General features: G+C 44.6%; 1 protein-coding gene across 1 annotated transcript in view; it reads right to left on the bottom strand.

Moving 5' to 3' along the window:
- The window catches only part of IFNGR2 (interferon gamma receptor 2), a 58,404-nt gene that overhangs the window by 18,415 nt on the left and 25,835 nt on the right, over positions 1 to 14,154 (bottom strand). The window contains exon 3 of the mRNA XM_082247957.1: positions 4,856 to 4,906. Within this exon, the coding sequence (XP_082104083.1) occupies positions 4,856 to 4,906 (51 nt within the window). The remainder of the gene's footprint in view (positions 1 to 4,855; positions 4,907 to 14,154) is intronic.

Below are 14,154 nucleotides of genomic sequence, written 5' to 3' on the forward strand. Positions count from 1 at the left end.
ACCTGACAGAGGTTCAAACCCATTTTCCACTCTATCAAAAAGGAGTTAAGCTTTAAGGAAATCATGAGTATGTGCTAAAGCCAGGGTGCCCAATCTTTTGAAGACTGAGGGCCACTTAAGCGACTTGTTAACCGGTCGTGGGCCACAATGAGCAGAACGGGCGGATGACAGGTCCGTGTCCACACTGCATATGCAGAGCGGACACGGACACAACCCACTCTCCTCTCTACCCTCCAATCCAATCTGCCTAGACTGAAAGGGACCGATCCACTTCTGTTTTTGTTTAGTGGATCGGATTGGTAGTAGGTGGATGTAAACGGACACGTTCTTTTACATCTTCCACTCCATAGAGGTTAATGAATGGTCCAATTGGGTCCACATGAAAAACAGACAGGAGGATCCGATCGGACTGATCATGTGAAAGGGGCCTAAGGCCTAAGTTTATCTGCACCGCAGGTGCACAGCAGTGCACCTGTGGCTTTCCTGTGGGTTAGCTGAACTTTGCCATAGACTTCTATTACATTCTGCAGGTGTGGTGCACTTTCTGAAAGCTCTCCAAACCCGCAGGTAATAACAGAAGTCTATGGCTCAGCGCAGGTAATCAGTTTGAAAGCAGCCTAGTAACCACTGCAGAACAGATATGCCCATATATACTGTGATTTTAGTAATAAACGTATCTTTAATAACAGTCTTCTAATCAGGTATTCCCGGCTGTTGCTGTCCCAGGCGGAGTACATTTGGTATCAATCCGCCTGTGACAGGAGCCGGCGCTATACATGAAGATTCGGCTTATGCATCTCTGCCCCGCAGCTGTTTGCTTATTCTAGCGCCAGCTTCATTCTCAACACTGATGCTCTGGAATGGCAGGTCGGCAACCCACAAACTGGGCTTGCTGACCCACCATCACAAAGCAGGTGGTCGCAGACCACATCGGAGGGCTCCTAGGGCCACTGGTTGGGCACCCCCGTGCTCAAGTCTGTTTAAAAAAAGATGCCAGTCTGGAGTTCTTCTATAAGGTGTACTCTCTTATGTATATAACAGCTGAATCTACCCTTGATGGAGGAACTGGGGACCTTGTTGTGGTACAAGTTATACCTCTCCTCACTCCCCGATGGGGGTCATTATGTTTTATTTCTATAAATAAAGGCTCTGAACTTGTTTTGGGGTCAGACATCCTGTTGATCTCCTTCCGTTTTGGTGGACTTGTGGATGTCCTCCAGCCAGGAAATGAGGCTGGCTCTGTCTGACGCTGCAACTTCTAACGCACACTGTGAAAAGCTTTGGGTGCCAAAGTTTGCTGTGGGTTTAACATGTTTGAATGGAGTATAATCTATTTTTTCATCATTTTATTCTCCAGGGGCTCTGCTTTCAGGAAATATATTGTATAATGGTTTAGGCATCTCGCACACGGATGTAATCATTTCCTGATGCTTGTACACAAGATCCTGCTGGCAGAAATGTCCTGAGTAAAAATGCAGGTTTATGTTTGATAAAGACCTCGCCTAGAGGAGCGTGAATATGCATACGCCTATACACACATACAAATCTTCTTCATCCACTTCTAGCCGCCAGCATTTCAGTTTACGTGTACACACTCGTAAATATTTCCGCATCCTTGCACATAATGACTGCACATACATTTAGGTCCATATATATTTGGAAACAGGCAGAATTTTAGATTTTTTTCCGGTATTTACCATAACATATTCAAGCTATTGTTCTAGAATAGATAATACCTTAAAGTGCACACTCTCAGGTTTAATTTGAGGGTATGTACATCCAAATCGGAGGAAGGGTTTAGGAATTACAGCTCTTAAGAAAAGCAGCCACCCCCCCCCCTTTTTTTTTTTTTCAAGGGACCGAAAGTAACTGGACAATTGAATCAAAAGCTGTTTCATTGCCAGGTGTGGGATACGCCTTCGATATTTCTTCATCAATTAAAGCGGAGTTCCACCCTGGAATACTTTTTTTAATAAAAATACCCCCGGGACAGTCAGGGCTAGTACATTCCACAATGGCTAGCCTCTGATCTGTCCCGGGTTGCACTTACCTTTTAGGACAAATACTTACCTTGAAAAAGTATTGTCCAGCGCTGCCATCTCAGGTGTGGGCAGCTTGAAGCCAGCGCGATCCTCTTCTGCATCCTCTTCCGTCTTCTTCGGTCCCACGATGCACTGCACCGGCCCCAACGTCACTTCCGGTGCGCGCGCGTCATCCCTCCTGGCATGCCCAGAAGCTGTTTAGAAGGGAATGACGTGCGTGCCCCGGAACTGACGTCGGGGCCGGTGCAGGCGCAATGATTCCTGGGAGCGATGATGTTCAGCTCCCAGGAATCATTGCAAAGCCAGGAAGTGACGACGGGCCGTGGCCGCCGAGGGGAGGAAGAAGGAAGTAAGGTAAGTATATTTTCTGATCTACAAGGTACAAGGACAAATGAAACTAAGATTAGTCTGTACCAGAATGACAGAAAGATAAGTTTGTGGAGAAGGCTTGGAACAGCTCATGATCCAAAGCACACAACGTCATCTGTAAAACATGGTGGAGGCAGTGTGATGGCATGGGCATGTATGGCTTCCAGTGGCACTGGGTCATTGGTGTTTGTTGATGATGTGACAGAAGAAAGAAGCAGCCGGATGAATTCTGCAGTGTTTAGAGATATACTGTCAGCCCAGATTCAGCGAAATGCAGCAAAGTTGATTGGACAACACTTCATAGTACAGATGGACAATGATCCAAATACACTGCAAACGCAACCCAGGAGCTTCGGAAGGAAAAGAAGTGGAATATTCTGCAATGGTCAAGTCAATCACCTGATCTCAACCCAATTGAGCATGCATTTCACTTGCTGAAGGCAAAACTAAAGGCAGAAAGACCCACAAACAAAGAACAACTGAAGACAGCTGCAGTTAGAGCCTAGCAAAAGCATCAGAAAGGAGGAAACCCAGTCTTTGGAAATGTCCATGGGTTCCAGACTTCAGGCAGTCATTGCCACTAAAGGTTTCTCAACAAAATATTAAAATTGAACATTTTATTTATGATTATATTCATTTGCCCATATACATTTGAGCCCCTAAAAATGGGGGGACTGTGTATATAAATGGTTGCAGTTCCTAAAATTTGGACTATTTATGTTCAACCCCTTGAATTAAAGCTGAAAGTCTGCACTTCAAATTAATTTGGATTTTAATTTCATTCTGGTGGCATACAGAGCCAAAAGTATGAAAATTGTGCCTGTGTCCAAATACGGTAGATATAGACCTAACTGTAATACGGTTTTGTTCTTTATTACGCCATATAACGCTTAATTGCACGCTTTATCTTTTCACAGCTGTGTGCGTTGTCCCATAGAGCACAATGCACATGTTCAATCCATATTTGGGAAAAAAACAAAAAAAATGTACACTACCGTTAAAAAGTTTGGGGTCACCTAGAAATGTCCTTATTTTTTAAAGAAAAGCACTGTTTTTTTCAATTAAGATAACTTTAAATGAATCAGAAATACAGTCTAGACATTGTTATTGTGGTAAAGGATTATTCTAGCTGGAAACGGCTGATTTTTAATGGAATATCTACATAGGTGTACAGAGGCCCATTTCCAGCCACCATCACTCCTGTGTTCTAATGATACATTGTGTTAGCTAATCGTGTTAAAAGGCTAATTGATGATTACAAAACCCTTGTGCAATTATGTTAGCACAGCTGAAAACTGTTATGCTGATTAGAGAAGCTATAAAACTGGCCTTCCTTTGAGCTAATAGAGTATCTGGAGCATCGGCATTTGTGGGTTTGATTATACTCTCTAAATGCCCAGAAAAAGAGAAGTTTCTTCTGAAATTCAACAGTCTATTCTTGTTCTGAGAAATGAAGGCTATTCCATGCGAGAAATTGCCAAGACACTGAAGATTTCCTACAGTGGTCCGTGTTCCTGTGAATTTCCCTACAGTGGGATTTGGCAGCCTTTTCATTTGCATAGGCTGCAAATCGCACTAGAAAGCACAAAAAGTAGAGCATGCACTGCTTTAGAAAAAGTGCGCTGCACCAAATCACCAGATTCTACAATACCATGCGATCTGGTGCCTGCAAAATGCACTGTGTTTGCAATCTGACACCTGCAGCAGATTGCAAAGGCAATGCATTTTTAATGTGGTGAGAGACATGCACAGAACGCACCTTTCCCTCACCGCGTTCTGGTGTTATTGTGTCTTTAAAATGTGCATTTTAACGTATGCAGAAAACGTAAAAATAAAAATGGAAAAAAAGGGCTCTGGCAGGAAAAGGGTTAAAGCTGTATTAGCCAGAGTGCAGGGAGACGCAGGGATCCCACACACCCTATGTATCAGATGTTGAAGATTCTAACAATATTGGCTCTGCAAAAGAGAGAAGATGCAGCTTACACCCCAATGGTAACAATCAGAGCTGTATTATATAATGTCACAATAGCGTCTCTTTAAAGCTAAAAAATTCTTGTGCTGGGGGGCAGGGGTAGTGTACATGCAGGCAGTTGAGCCAAGGTTTACATCCCCCCTCTCGACCCACACATGCCGCCGCCGTCATAGGCATAGCAAAAATTAAATCCCGCTTTCTTCGGCGGGCAGTACTCCCCCCCTCCCCCGCTGAATGTGACCCAATCAAGGAATGCAGACATGCCGCAACTGCCTTAAACGCGGTGGGTCAGCATTTTCACGGTAAAAAGAGGCAGTGAGGTGACATATTGTCTCTTCACGGCCTGTAAAACACCCTGTAAAAAAGTGATTCACTGCGGATCACTTTTCAGAGGGGCGACAAGGGCTTCCGCACAGCAGAACAACGCCCATACACAAATTGTTCAAATACATATTTCTGGGAACTGTCTTACCTGACAAAATTTGTGTCATTCTGTTCAGCCATACTTGTGATCTGGACATTCCTGCAAGACAGCATAACTAAGTTGGTGACATCACTTCTCTACAGTTACAGCAATACAGTGCAGTCACCAGCACGCTGAATAGAGAATGACAGATCCAAGGATGTACAAGTGCCAGAGCCATTTTTTATATACATATTACAATGCACATTTTAGACCCCCCCCCCCCCCAAATTATATATTTTCTGAAATCAGGGCCCGAAGGAAAAAAAAAAAGCGCTCATGTTTATCAAAACCATACTTTGCGGAAATAAAATACATTCATTTTATTGCATACACACACTAAATTACCCAACCTGTTAAAAAAAAATTAAATAAAAGAGGAGGTTGCATCAAGTAACTTGATAGCAGACATGCTTGGGGGCTGTGATCGTGGAAGTGATCAGGCAGCTTCCTCACTCTTTTTAGAAAGCTAACAGTAGGCTTGACAGGTGTAAAAATGAATTGGGAGCGTGTGTAAATACCCGCACTGTTGCTGCTGACATAAGCCGTACAAAAAGGGGTTAAAGCAAACCTTTCTTAACTGAAATAAAGGGGGCGCTATTGCTTCTATAAATGCTACCTGTCTGGCTGTTCTGTTGAGCCCCAATTTCACTGGCCCAGAACAAGTAGGCACATCAGAAAAAGTATTTTTTATTTTATCAGATTTTTTTCCCTTAAAGGGTAACTCCACCTTCGTGGGGAAAAAAAGTTGCAAATGAAAAAAAAAACAATATAGTGTATACATTTGTGACACAAATCATATTGTAATTAAATGTTATTAAAAATGACCTTTCCTGCAACTGTTGTAATTTTCTGAAAATGCAATGCAATATGGCTACCTGGAGCGGTTCTGTACACAGAATGTATACTGACCACACCCCAGAAACATCATTTCCTGCTTGTGTGATTGGCTCACCAATTTTCCCAGAAGTCTGCACTAAGATACAAGTCAGATTTCTGGCATCCCCTGCAACAAAAATGTCATTTTTGGTGAGATACTCCCAATAAGAACACGTTTAAAAGGGATGCAGGCCCAGCAGCTTTCCTCATCAGAGGCCTGCAGGTGCCACAGCTGATAGATAATTATGAAACCACTCCCATTTGACCCACTTAGCACAGACACAGAGGAATAAAAAGGGATTTCCTCAGAATAACAAAAAGGTAGAAATCTGCAACAAAGTTTGTTAAAATCCTTGCAATGTACAGAGATCACCCAGAGGGGAATGTTTTTTTCTTCAAAAGTAGAGTTACGCTTTATTATTCTTTCAATTTTTATAACAGAGAGAAGAACAAAAACAGAGGGAAATACATTGTATCCAGAATCTGGAGAACATGAAAGCAACATACAGTGCTGGTTCACATTGGTGCAATGCGGAAACCCTGCGAATCCACTGCGGGTTCCTGCATCACATTCAACTCGCAGGCAGATCACACTGTCATATGCAAATTGCTGGGAGTAACAATACAAAATTAACGACACCCTCAGATTAGTTTGCATATCGCATTGGTGTGGACACCCATGTGATCCGAATCTGGTGCGGACCAAAAAAAGGGTCCTGCGCAACTTTGGTCCGAATGTGATGCAAATTCAGCCATGCAATCTGTATGGCTGAACTCGCATCACACAGACATTGCATTTGATTTGCATAGAAGTGCGATGCGAATCACAAGCGGTGTCTTACATCGCATATGTGTGAACCGGCACACAGAATGAAATCATACTTGGATCATATTGAACAACCAGCACAAAAGTTGTAAAAGCCTATAAACATGTACAGGTTTCCCTGGAAAGCCCCGGAGTACAAACCAACATTTGTGGTATATAATGGGTATGGAAAAGAATCACACCCCTTAAAAATAATCACATTTTCTTGCTTTGCAGCCTGAAATGAAGGACACAGTTTTTGTTTTATCCAGCAGTATTTACTTAGTGCAACTTATAACATCCGAATGAAAGATAACACCAACATGTCAGATAAGAATTGAAAAAAAATTTAAAAAACAGAATCACTGAGTTGGAAAAAGGATCACCCCTGTGTCAGTATTTAGTTAAACCACCTTTTGCTTTAATTCCAGCCTTTAGTCTGTTAGGAAAGGTCCTTTACACATCTAGACTTTGCAATATTTGCCCATTCTTCTTTGCAGAACTGCTCAAGTTCAGTTAAATTTGATGGTGACCATTTGTGGACTGCAGTCTTCAAGTCATTCCACAGATTTTCATTGTGGTTTAACCAATTGAAGACCAGGCATTTTTTTTTGGTGCATGCTCTACCTTTTGTGCGATTTGCAGCCTATTCAAATGAATAGGCTGCCAAATCACACTGTAGGACAGGGGTGTCAAACTCAAATTCAACAGGGGCCGCATCAGCAGTATGGTTGCCCTCAAAGGGCCGGTTGTATCTGTAGGACTAGGTTTCTACACTTTATTATCATACATAATTTTCTCTGCATTTAATTCAGGAGTGCGCTACATACAGAGTGCAGGAATCAGGGGTTCGCTACATACAGAGTGCAGGAATCAGGAGTGCGCTACGTACAGAGTGCAGGGATCAGGGGTGCGCTACGTACAGAGTGCAGGGATCAGGGGTGCGCTACGTACAGAGTGCAGGGATCAGGGGTGCGCTACGTACAGAGTGCAGGGATCAGGGGTGCGCTACGTACAGAGTGCAGGGATCAGGGGTGCGCTACGTACAGAGTGCAGGGATCAGGGGTGCGCTACGTACAGAGTGCAGGGATCAGGGGTGCGCTACGTACAGAGTGCAGGGATCAGGGGTGCGCTACGTACAGAGTGCAGGGATCAGGGGTGCGCTACGTACAGAGTGCAGGGATCAGGGATGCGCTACGTACAGAGTGCAGGGATCAGGAGTGCGCTACGTACAGAGTGCAGGGATCAGGAGTGCGCTACGTACAGAGTGCAGGGAATCAGGAATGCGCTACGTACAGAGTGCAGGGAATCAGGAGTGCGCTACGTACAGAGTGCAGGGAATCAGGAGTGCGCTACGTACAGAGTGCAGGGATCAGGAGTGCGCTACGTACAGAGTGCAGGGATCAGGAGTGCGCTACGTACAGAGTGCAGGGATCAGGAGTGCGCTACATACAGAGTGCAGGGATCAGGAGTGCGCTACGTACAGAGTGCAGGGATCAGGAGTGCGCTACGTACAGAGTGCAGGCATCAGGAGTGCGCTACGTACAGAGTGCAGGCATCAGGAGTGCGCTACGTACAGAGTGCAGGCATCAGGAGTGCGCTACGTACAGAGTGCAGGCATCAGGAGTGCGCTACGTACAGAGTGCAGGCATCAGGAGTGCGCTACGTACAGAGTGCAGGCATCAGGAGTGCGCAACGTACAGAGTGCAGGCATCAGGAGTGCGCTACGTACAGAGTGCAGGCATCAGGAGTGCGCTACGTACAGAGTGCAGGCATCAGGAGTGCGCTACATACAGAGTGCAGGCATCAGGAGTGCGCTACGTACAGAGTGCAGGCATCAGGAGTGCGCTACATACAGAGTGCAGGGATCAGGAGTGCGCTACATACAGAGTGCTGGGGTCAGGAGTGCGCTAGGTACAGAGTGCAGGGATCAAGAGTGCGCTACGTACTGAGTGCAGGGATCAAGAGTGCGCTACGTACAGAGTGCAGGGATCATGAGTGCGCTACGTACTGAGTGCAGGGATCAAGAGTGCGCTACGTACTGAGTGCAGGGATCAAGAGTGCGCTACGTACAGAGTGCAGGGATCATGAGTGCGCTACGTACTGAGTGCAGGGATCAAGAGTGCGCTACGTACAGAGTGCAGGGATTAGGAATGCGTTAAGTACAGAGTGCAGGGTTCAGGAGTGTGCTACATGCTTTGCTTTGCATGCCATTGAGAAGGTGATTAGCTACATCTGATTGAGTTTACAAGTCATTTTTAGGAGGGGGTGATCCTTTTTCTAACTCAGTGATTCTGTTTTTTTTCTGAAATGTTTGCATTTTATCATTCACATGGATGTTAGAAGTTGCACTATAAATACAGCTGGCTAAAAGAAAAAAAAAACTGTCTCTGCCTTCATTTCAGGTTGCAAAGCAACAAAATATGATTATTTTAAAAAAGGGGGGGGGGAACAGGTAATTATTTTCTATACCCATTGTAACTGACACAAGAGGAATAAATAAGATACAAAGTTAAAGATTTTCATTTGTCCAGTCTACATTACTTATTATCAAAGTCCAGCTAATGGGCTCCTATTAGAAATTGGGTGGCTGCATAACAACAGCTGTTGAGAAGGGTCAGTTACCAAGAAGGTATTCTTCTTTTTAAGCCCTAAAAAATTTTTGGGGAATTTTTACAGACAATCTCTACCAGCATAGGTCAGTTTTTGGAATGAGAGTATATCATGCAGCCTTTCTCAACTATGGCTGTGCAGCACTCTGGGTTGTTGTCTGTCCTCATCGCGGTGCCATCAAAATGAAATAAAATTTCCATAAATGTCAAACTTTCCAGCGGATCTACAACCTCATTGATTGCTTTGAAGAAGGTGGTTTCAAATTTAAACAAGCCGGAAGGAAAACTGGATGATGTAATTCAGTGTTTCTCAACCTTTTTTCAGTCAAGTCACCCGTTAAAATTATGGACAATCTCGAGACACCCCATTCTAAAATGTAAAAAAAAAACTATTCTAATCGTTTTCCACAATACATGAACATCCACACACGTAGGACACCCAACGTTAAGGGTGATTTATTCTTTCAAATCCAATACACTTTTGCAGACTGGTACTAACTAGGATCCCAAAGTTTCTCTTCTCCCTCAGTTTTTCTCCATCACTTAGCTAATGTGACCCTAGCGCTGACAGAGAAGGGCAGGGGAGTGCCATTGGTTGTTAGGACGCCAGCGGCTAAAAAGTCATAATGGTGCACAATGAAAACCTTTGGCTTTGTGTATAGTATACAATTTTGGGGCACTTTTTGGCATTTTGCCAAGGCACCCCTGAAGGAACCTCAAGGTACCCTGGTTGAAAAAGGCTGATGTAATTGAACAAGTATTGGCATGATGACCCAATTTGGTCAATGACATGGACATTTAGCTGACGAATGGGGAGATGGCAGTCCTGGCAACGGATTATCTCGGCCAGTCAGCAAGCACGGTTTTATGCGATATCTATATTGCTTGACAATGATCAATGATAAAACTTTACACCATGGAACTTTTTTGGGGTTTACCAAAAAGACTTTGTGTGTGTTTACTTATTATGTACAGTAAATCCCCTATATACGAACCTTGGAGTTGCGAACTTTTAAAGATGCGAACATGTGTTTGCACAGTTTTATTATTTGTTCAACCCAGAGCTGAATGAAAAAAAAAAAAAAAAAACACACCGATCAGTGCTCGCAGCCTTTTGTAAGCACTGATCTTTGTTGGACTTATGAACAAGTTGGACTTACGATCAAGCTCCTGAAATGGGACTCATTCGTAAGTAGGGGATTTACTGTAGTATCTTTTTTTTTTTTTTTTTGGTAATTGAGCACTATGTACCGTTACTCATTTACATAGGGGGGAGGGCCAGGTATTTGGGGCCCCCCTGATTTTAAGGGGCTTTCAGACTCCAATATGTCCTCCAACATCTATTGAGCCAGGGATGTGGGGGATGAAGCCCTTGTCCCCATCAACATGGGGGATAGAGGGACCCCTCTGGCAAGGCACCCTCCCACACTGAGGGCACAACATGGAGGATAGAGGGACCCCCCTGGCAAGGCACCCTCCCACACTGAGGGCATGTGGAGTAGGATAGCTCAGGAAGGTGGGGAGGATTTTCTCACTCTCTGTCCCCCACTTTTTATGCTAACCAGGCTGCATTCACCAATAGCGGTCCGGTATAGGTTTTTTATTTTTATTTTTCAGAGGGGGTTAGAGCCCTCCCCCTTTTTATTTTTTTTCCTTTTTTTCTGTGTTTGGGGCCCTTATCTTGAATCACTACTAGATCCCCATCTAGGGTCTGGTATGGATTGGGGGGGGGGGGGGGGGAAGGTCTTTTTTTGCATTATTTTATTTACATTTTAGGTTGGGGTGCCATGAAAACCTTAGACTTACCAGTGATGGTATTTCTAAGAGCCTTTCAGGACAGCACCTGGAGAGAGCCTAGCTCCACCCGAATTTCCCAGGAATCACTGCAGTCTTTAAATCCCTCCTCTTACACCATACCTTCAGTTATAGAGTAGCCTCCGACATGCTGGAAAACAGAGTACATAAAACAACCAACCATAACAGGTTATTAGGTCATATTTTGGAAAAAAACTCACGGAGAGTAGTAGGCTGCTGTCCTGAAAGGCTCTTAGAAATACCATCACTGGTAAGTCTAACTAAGGTTTGCTCAAATCGCCTTTCAGGACAGCACCTGGAGAGGATAGCCGAGTAACTTACCCTAGGGCAGGACCATTGCCTGCAGCACCTTCCTACCGAAGGCCGGATCTGCTGCTGACAGTAAGTCTAACCTATAGTGCTGAAGGAAAGTGGAAAAGCTGGACCAGGTAGCTGCCTTGCAGATTTGTTCAGACGAAGCACCGGCACTTTTGGCCCAGGAAGCAGCCACTGACCTAATAGAATGAGCAGCAATACCTTCAGGAGGATCTTCTGAGCTATGTAGGCCTCTTTGATTGCTCACTTAAGCCACCTTCCTAAAGTACTTTTGGAGGCTTTTTCTCCTTTGCAGGATCCCGTAAAGATTATGAAGAGTGCGTTTGATTTCCTGAAAATTTTGGTCACGATAGATAATGCAATATACATCTTCTCACATCTAAAGTATGGAAGGTCTCCTTAGCGTTAGCTGGAGCCAAAGAAAATGTAGGTAGTACTATTTCCTGAGTACGATGAAAAGATGTTAGAAAGAAAGGCCGGATCCGTTCTGAGAATTGTTTGGTCCAGAAACATACCTAAAATGGATCTGCGACTGACAAGGCCTGAATCTCACTGATTGTTCTGGCCGATGTGATCACTACTAAAAAAAATTTTTAAGAACTAAAATCTTCAGAGAAGTTTCCTCTAAAGGTTCAAACTGAGCTTGAGAAGTTTCCTCTAAAGGTTCAAACTGAGCTTTAGTGAACCCCTGAAACACAAGAGACACATGCCATTTAGGGAAAACGTTAAGGGCCACTGGCCTATTTCGTGCCAATGCCCTGAAAAACCTAATAATTAAAGCTTCTTGTGATGTTTTTAGGGTGCTGGCTGCCAGCCCCTTCTCCATTCCTTCATGGAGGAATTCCAAAACTGAAACTACATCTTTACCTGAAGTCTCTTGAAAGAACACCAGGAATTATATTTCTTCCACACCTTCATTTAAATAGCTCTGGGCACCTTTTACCTACTAGAAAGAAGGGTGGTAATAAGTTTCTCTGACAGACCTCTGGCCCTTAAGTGGTCTTCCTCAGAAACCAAGCTGTCAACAGTAGAGGATCCGATTCCGGATGGTTCAGGGTTTCCTTTGTTAGAAGGTCCCTCCTGAGCAGAAGCTTCCAGGGAGGATTAGTGGCTAGATTTAGAAGGGATGCAAACCAAGGCCTCTTTGGGCAAAAGGGGGTGAATCAGCTGGAGGGGGGGGGGGGGAACGTAGCACAAGGGGGAAGATCCTCTCTGTGAAGAGAAAGGAATATTGGTGCTTTTGCATTTTGCTGGTTCGCAACTAGATCGACCTAAGGATCGCCCCAGACTTCTGCAACCATCAGGATGACTTCATGGTTTAGGCTCCATTCTAATTCTATTATATTTTTCCTGCTTAGGAGACCTGCCAGGAGGTTTTGGGAACCTTTCAGGTAAATTGTTGTTAGAGAAGCCACATTTTGTTCTGCCCAGGCACGTAGCTGCATGGGCAGATCCAAGAGGCTCCTGCTCCTTGTTCCCCCCCTGTTTTGATACATAGGCTACAGCCTTCATGTTGTCCAACTGAACCTGAACATGTTGATCCCTGACAGCTTGTTGAAAGGATAGGAGACCCAGAAATATGGCCTTCAACTCCCACCAGTTGGATGACTTCCTGGCCTCTGTCTTGGACCACGACCCCTGTACAGTACGGTCGTCTAGATGGGCCCCACGCACTTGCATCCATGGTCAGGCATTTGTTTAGGGGAAAAGACCACGTCCGACCTTTCGTCAGATTGACTGGGTTTCGCCACTACCAGAGAGCCCTCTTTACCTTTGTGGCAATCCTGATTGGTTTCTCTAGGGGCTCTAGATGTGACTATTTCCGAAGACTATCCATCTGGAGAGGGTGAGAGTGTAGCGAGAGTATAGCCTGGCTCACTGGATGGCTAAAATGGATGCAGGAAGCGGGTCCAAAGCTGCCATCACTACCCGAACCCGTTACCCTGCGGTTGGTCTAAATCTGTCCCAATGAGGACTGGACCTTTCTTATTTTTTCTTGAGGGAGAAAAACTTTCTGAAGTACCGAATTTATTGTGTACCCCAAAAAAACAAATCTCCTGAGATGGAATCAAGTTGGACTTTTCCAAATTTAGGAGCCATCCCAAGCTCTTGAGGTGGGACTGGGTCTCCTGCAGGTCTGCTGACATCAACTTCTGGAGTCTGCAAAGAGTAAGAGGTCATTCAGATAAGGGACAATGGAGATCCCCCTCAACCTCAGAGGTTCCAGGGCTTCTGCCATTACTTTTGTGAACACTCTAGGTGAAGACAGACCAAAGGGAAGAGCCATGAATTGCAAATGCCAAATCTTTTCCCCCAAGTTGACAGCGAGACGGAGAAACGTTTGATAAGGCTGAGCTATTGGGATGTGGAAATAAGCATCCCTCAGGTCTAATGAGGTCATGAAACACCCTGGGGTCAGAAGTTTTGTTACTGAGTATATTATGTCCATCCGGAAGTGTTTGTACCGTATCGACTGGTTTAAAATCTTTAGGTTTATAATAACCTGAAATTTGCCAGAGGATTTCTTTACCAAAAAGATGAGTGAATAGAAGCCCTGGCCTTCCTGTTCCTTGGGGACTAGGGATACAACTTCCTGCAGCATCAGCTCCTGTAAAAAGGGACATAATTGTGGAAGCTCTCTCTTTGGGAGATGGGTGACATAAAACCTGCTTAGAGTTTCCAAGAACTTCAGGTTGTAGCCCCGGGCAATGATGTTCCTGACGAAGGGACTTATGGTTATTTGCTCCCATCGTGGAAGGAAAAATCGATAACCTTCCTCCCATCAGGAGGAGGTCGTCATTTACTCTTGGCGCTTTGATCCGGGGGTCTAAAAAGCACCTCACCTTTTCCTTTACCCCTGTGTAAGACCACTGCCTAGACTT

This window comes from Pelophylax lessonae, assembly GCF_965119305.1.
Source record: "Pelophylax lessonae genome assembly, chromosome: 2".
In the NCBI taxonomy this organism is placed as follows: domain Eukaryota; kingdom Metazoa; phylum Chordata; class Amphibia; order Anura; family Ranidae; genus Pelophylax; species Pelophylax lessonae.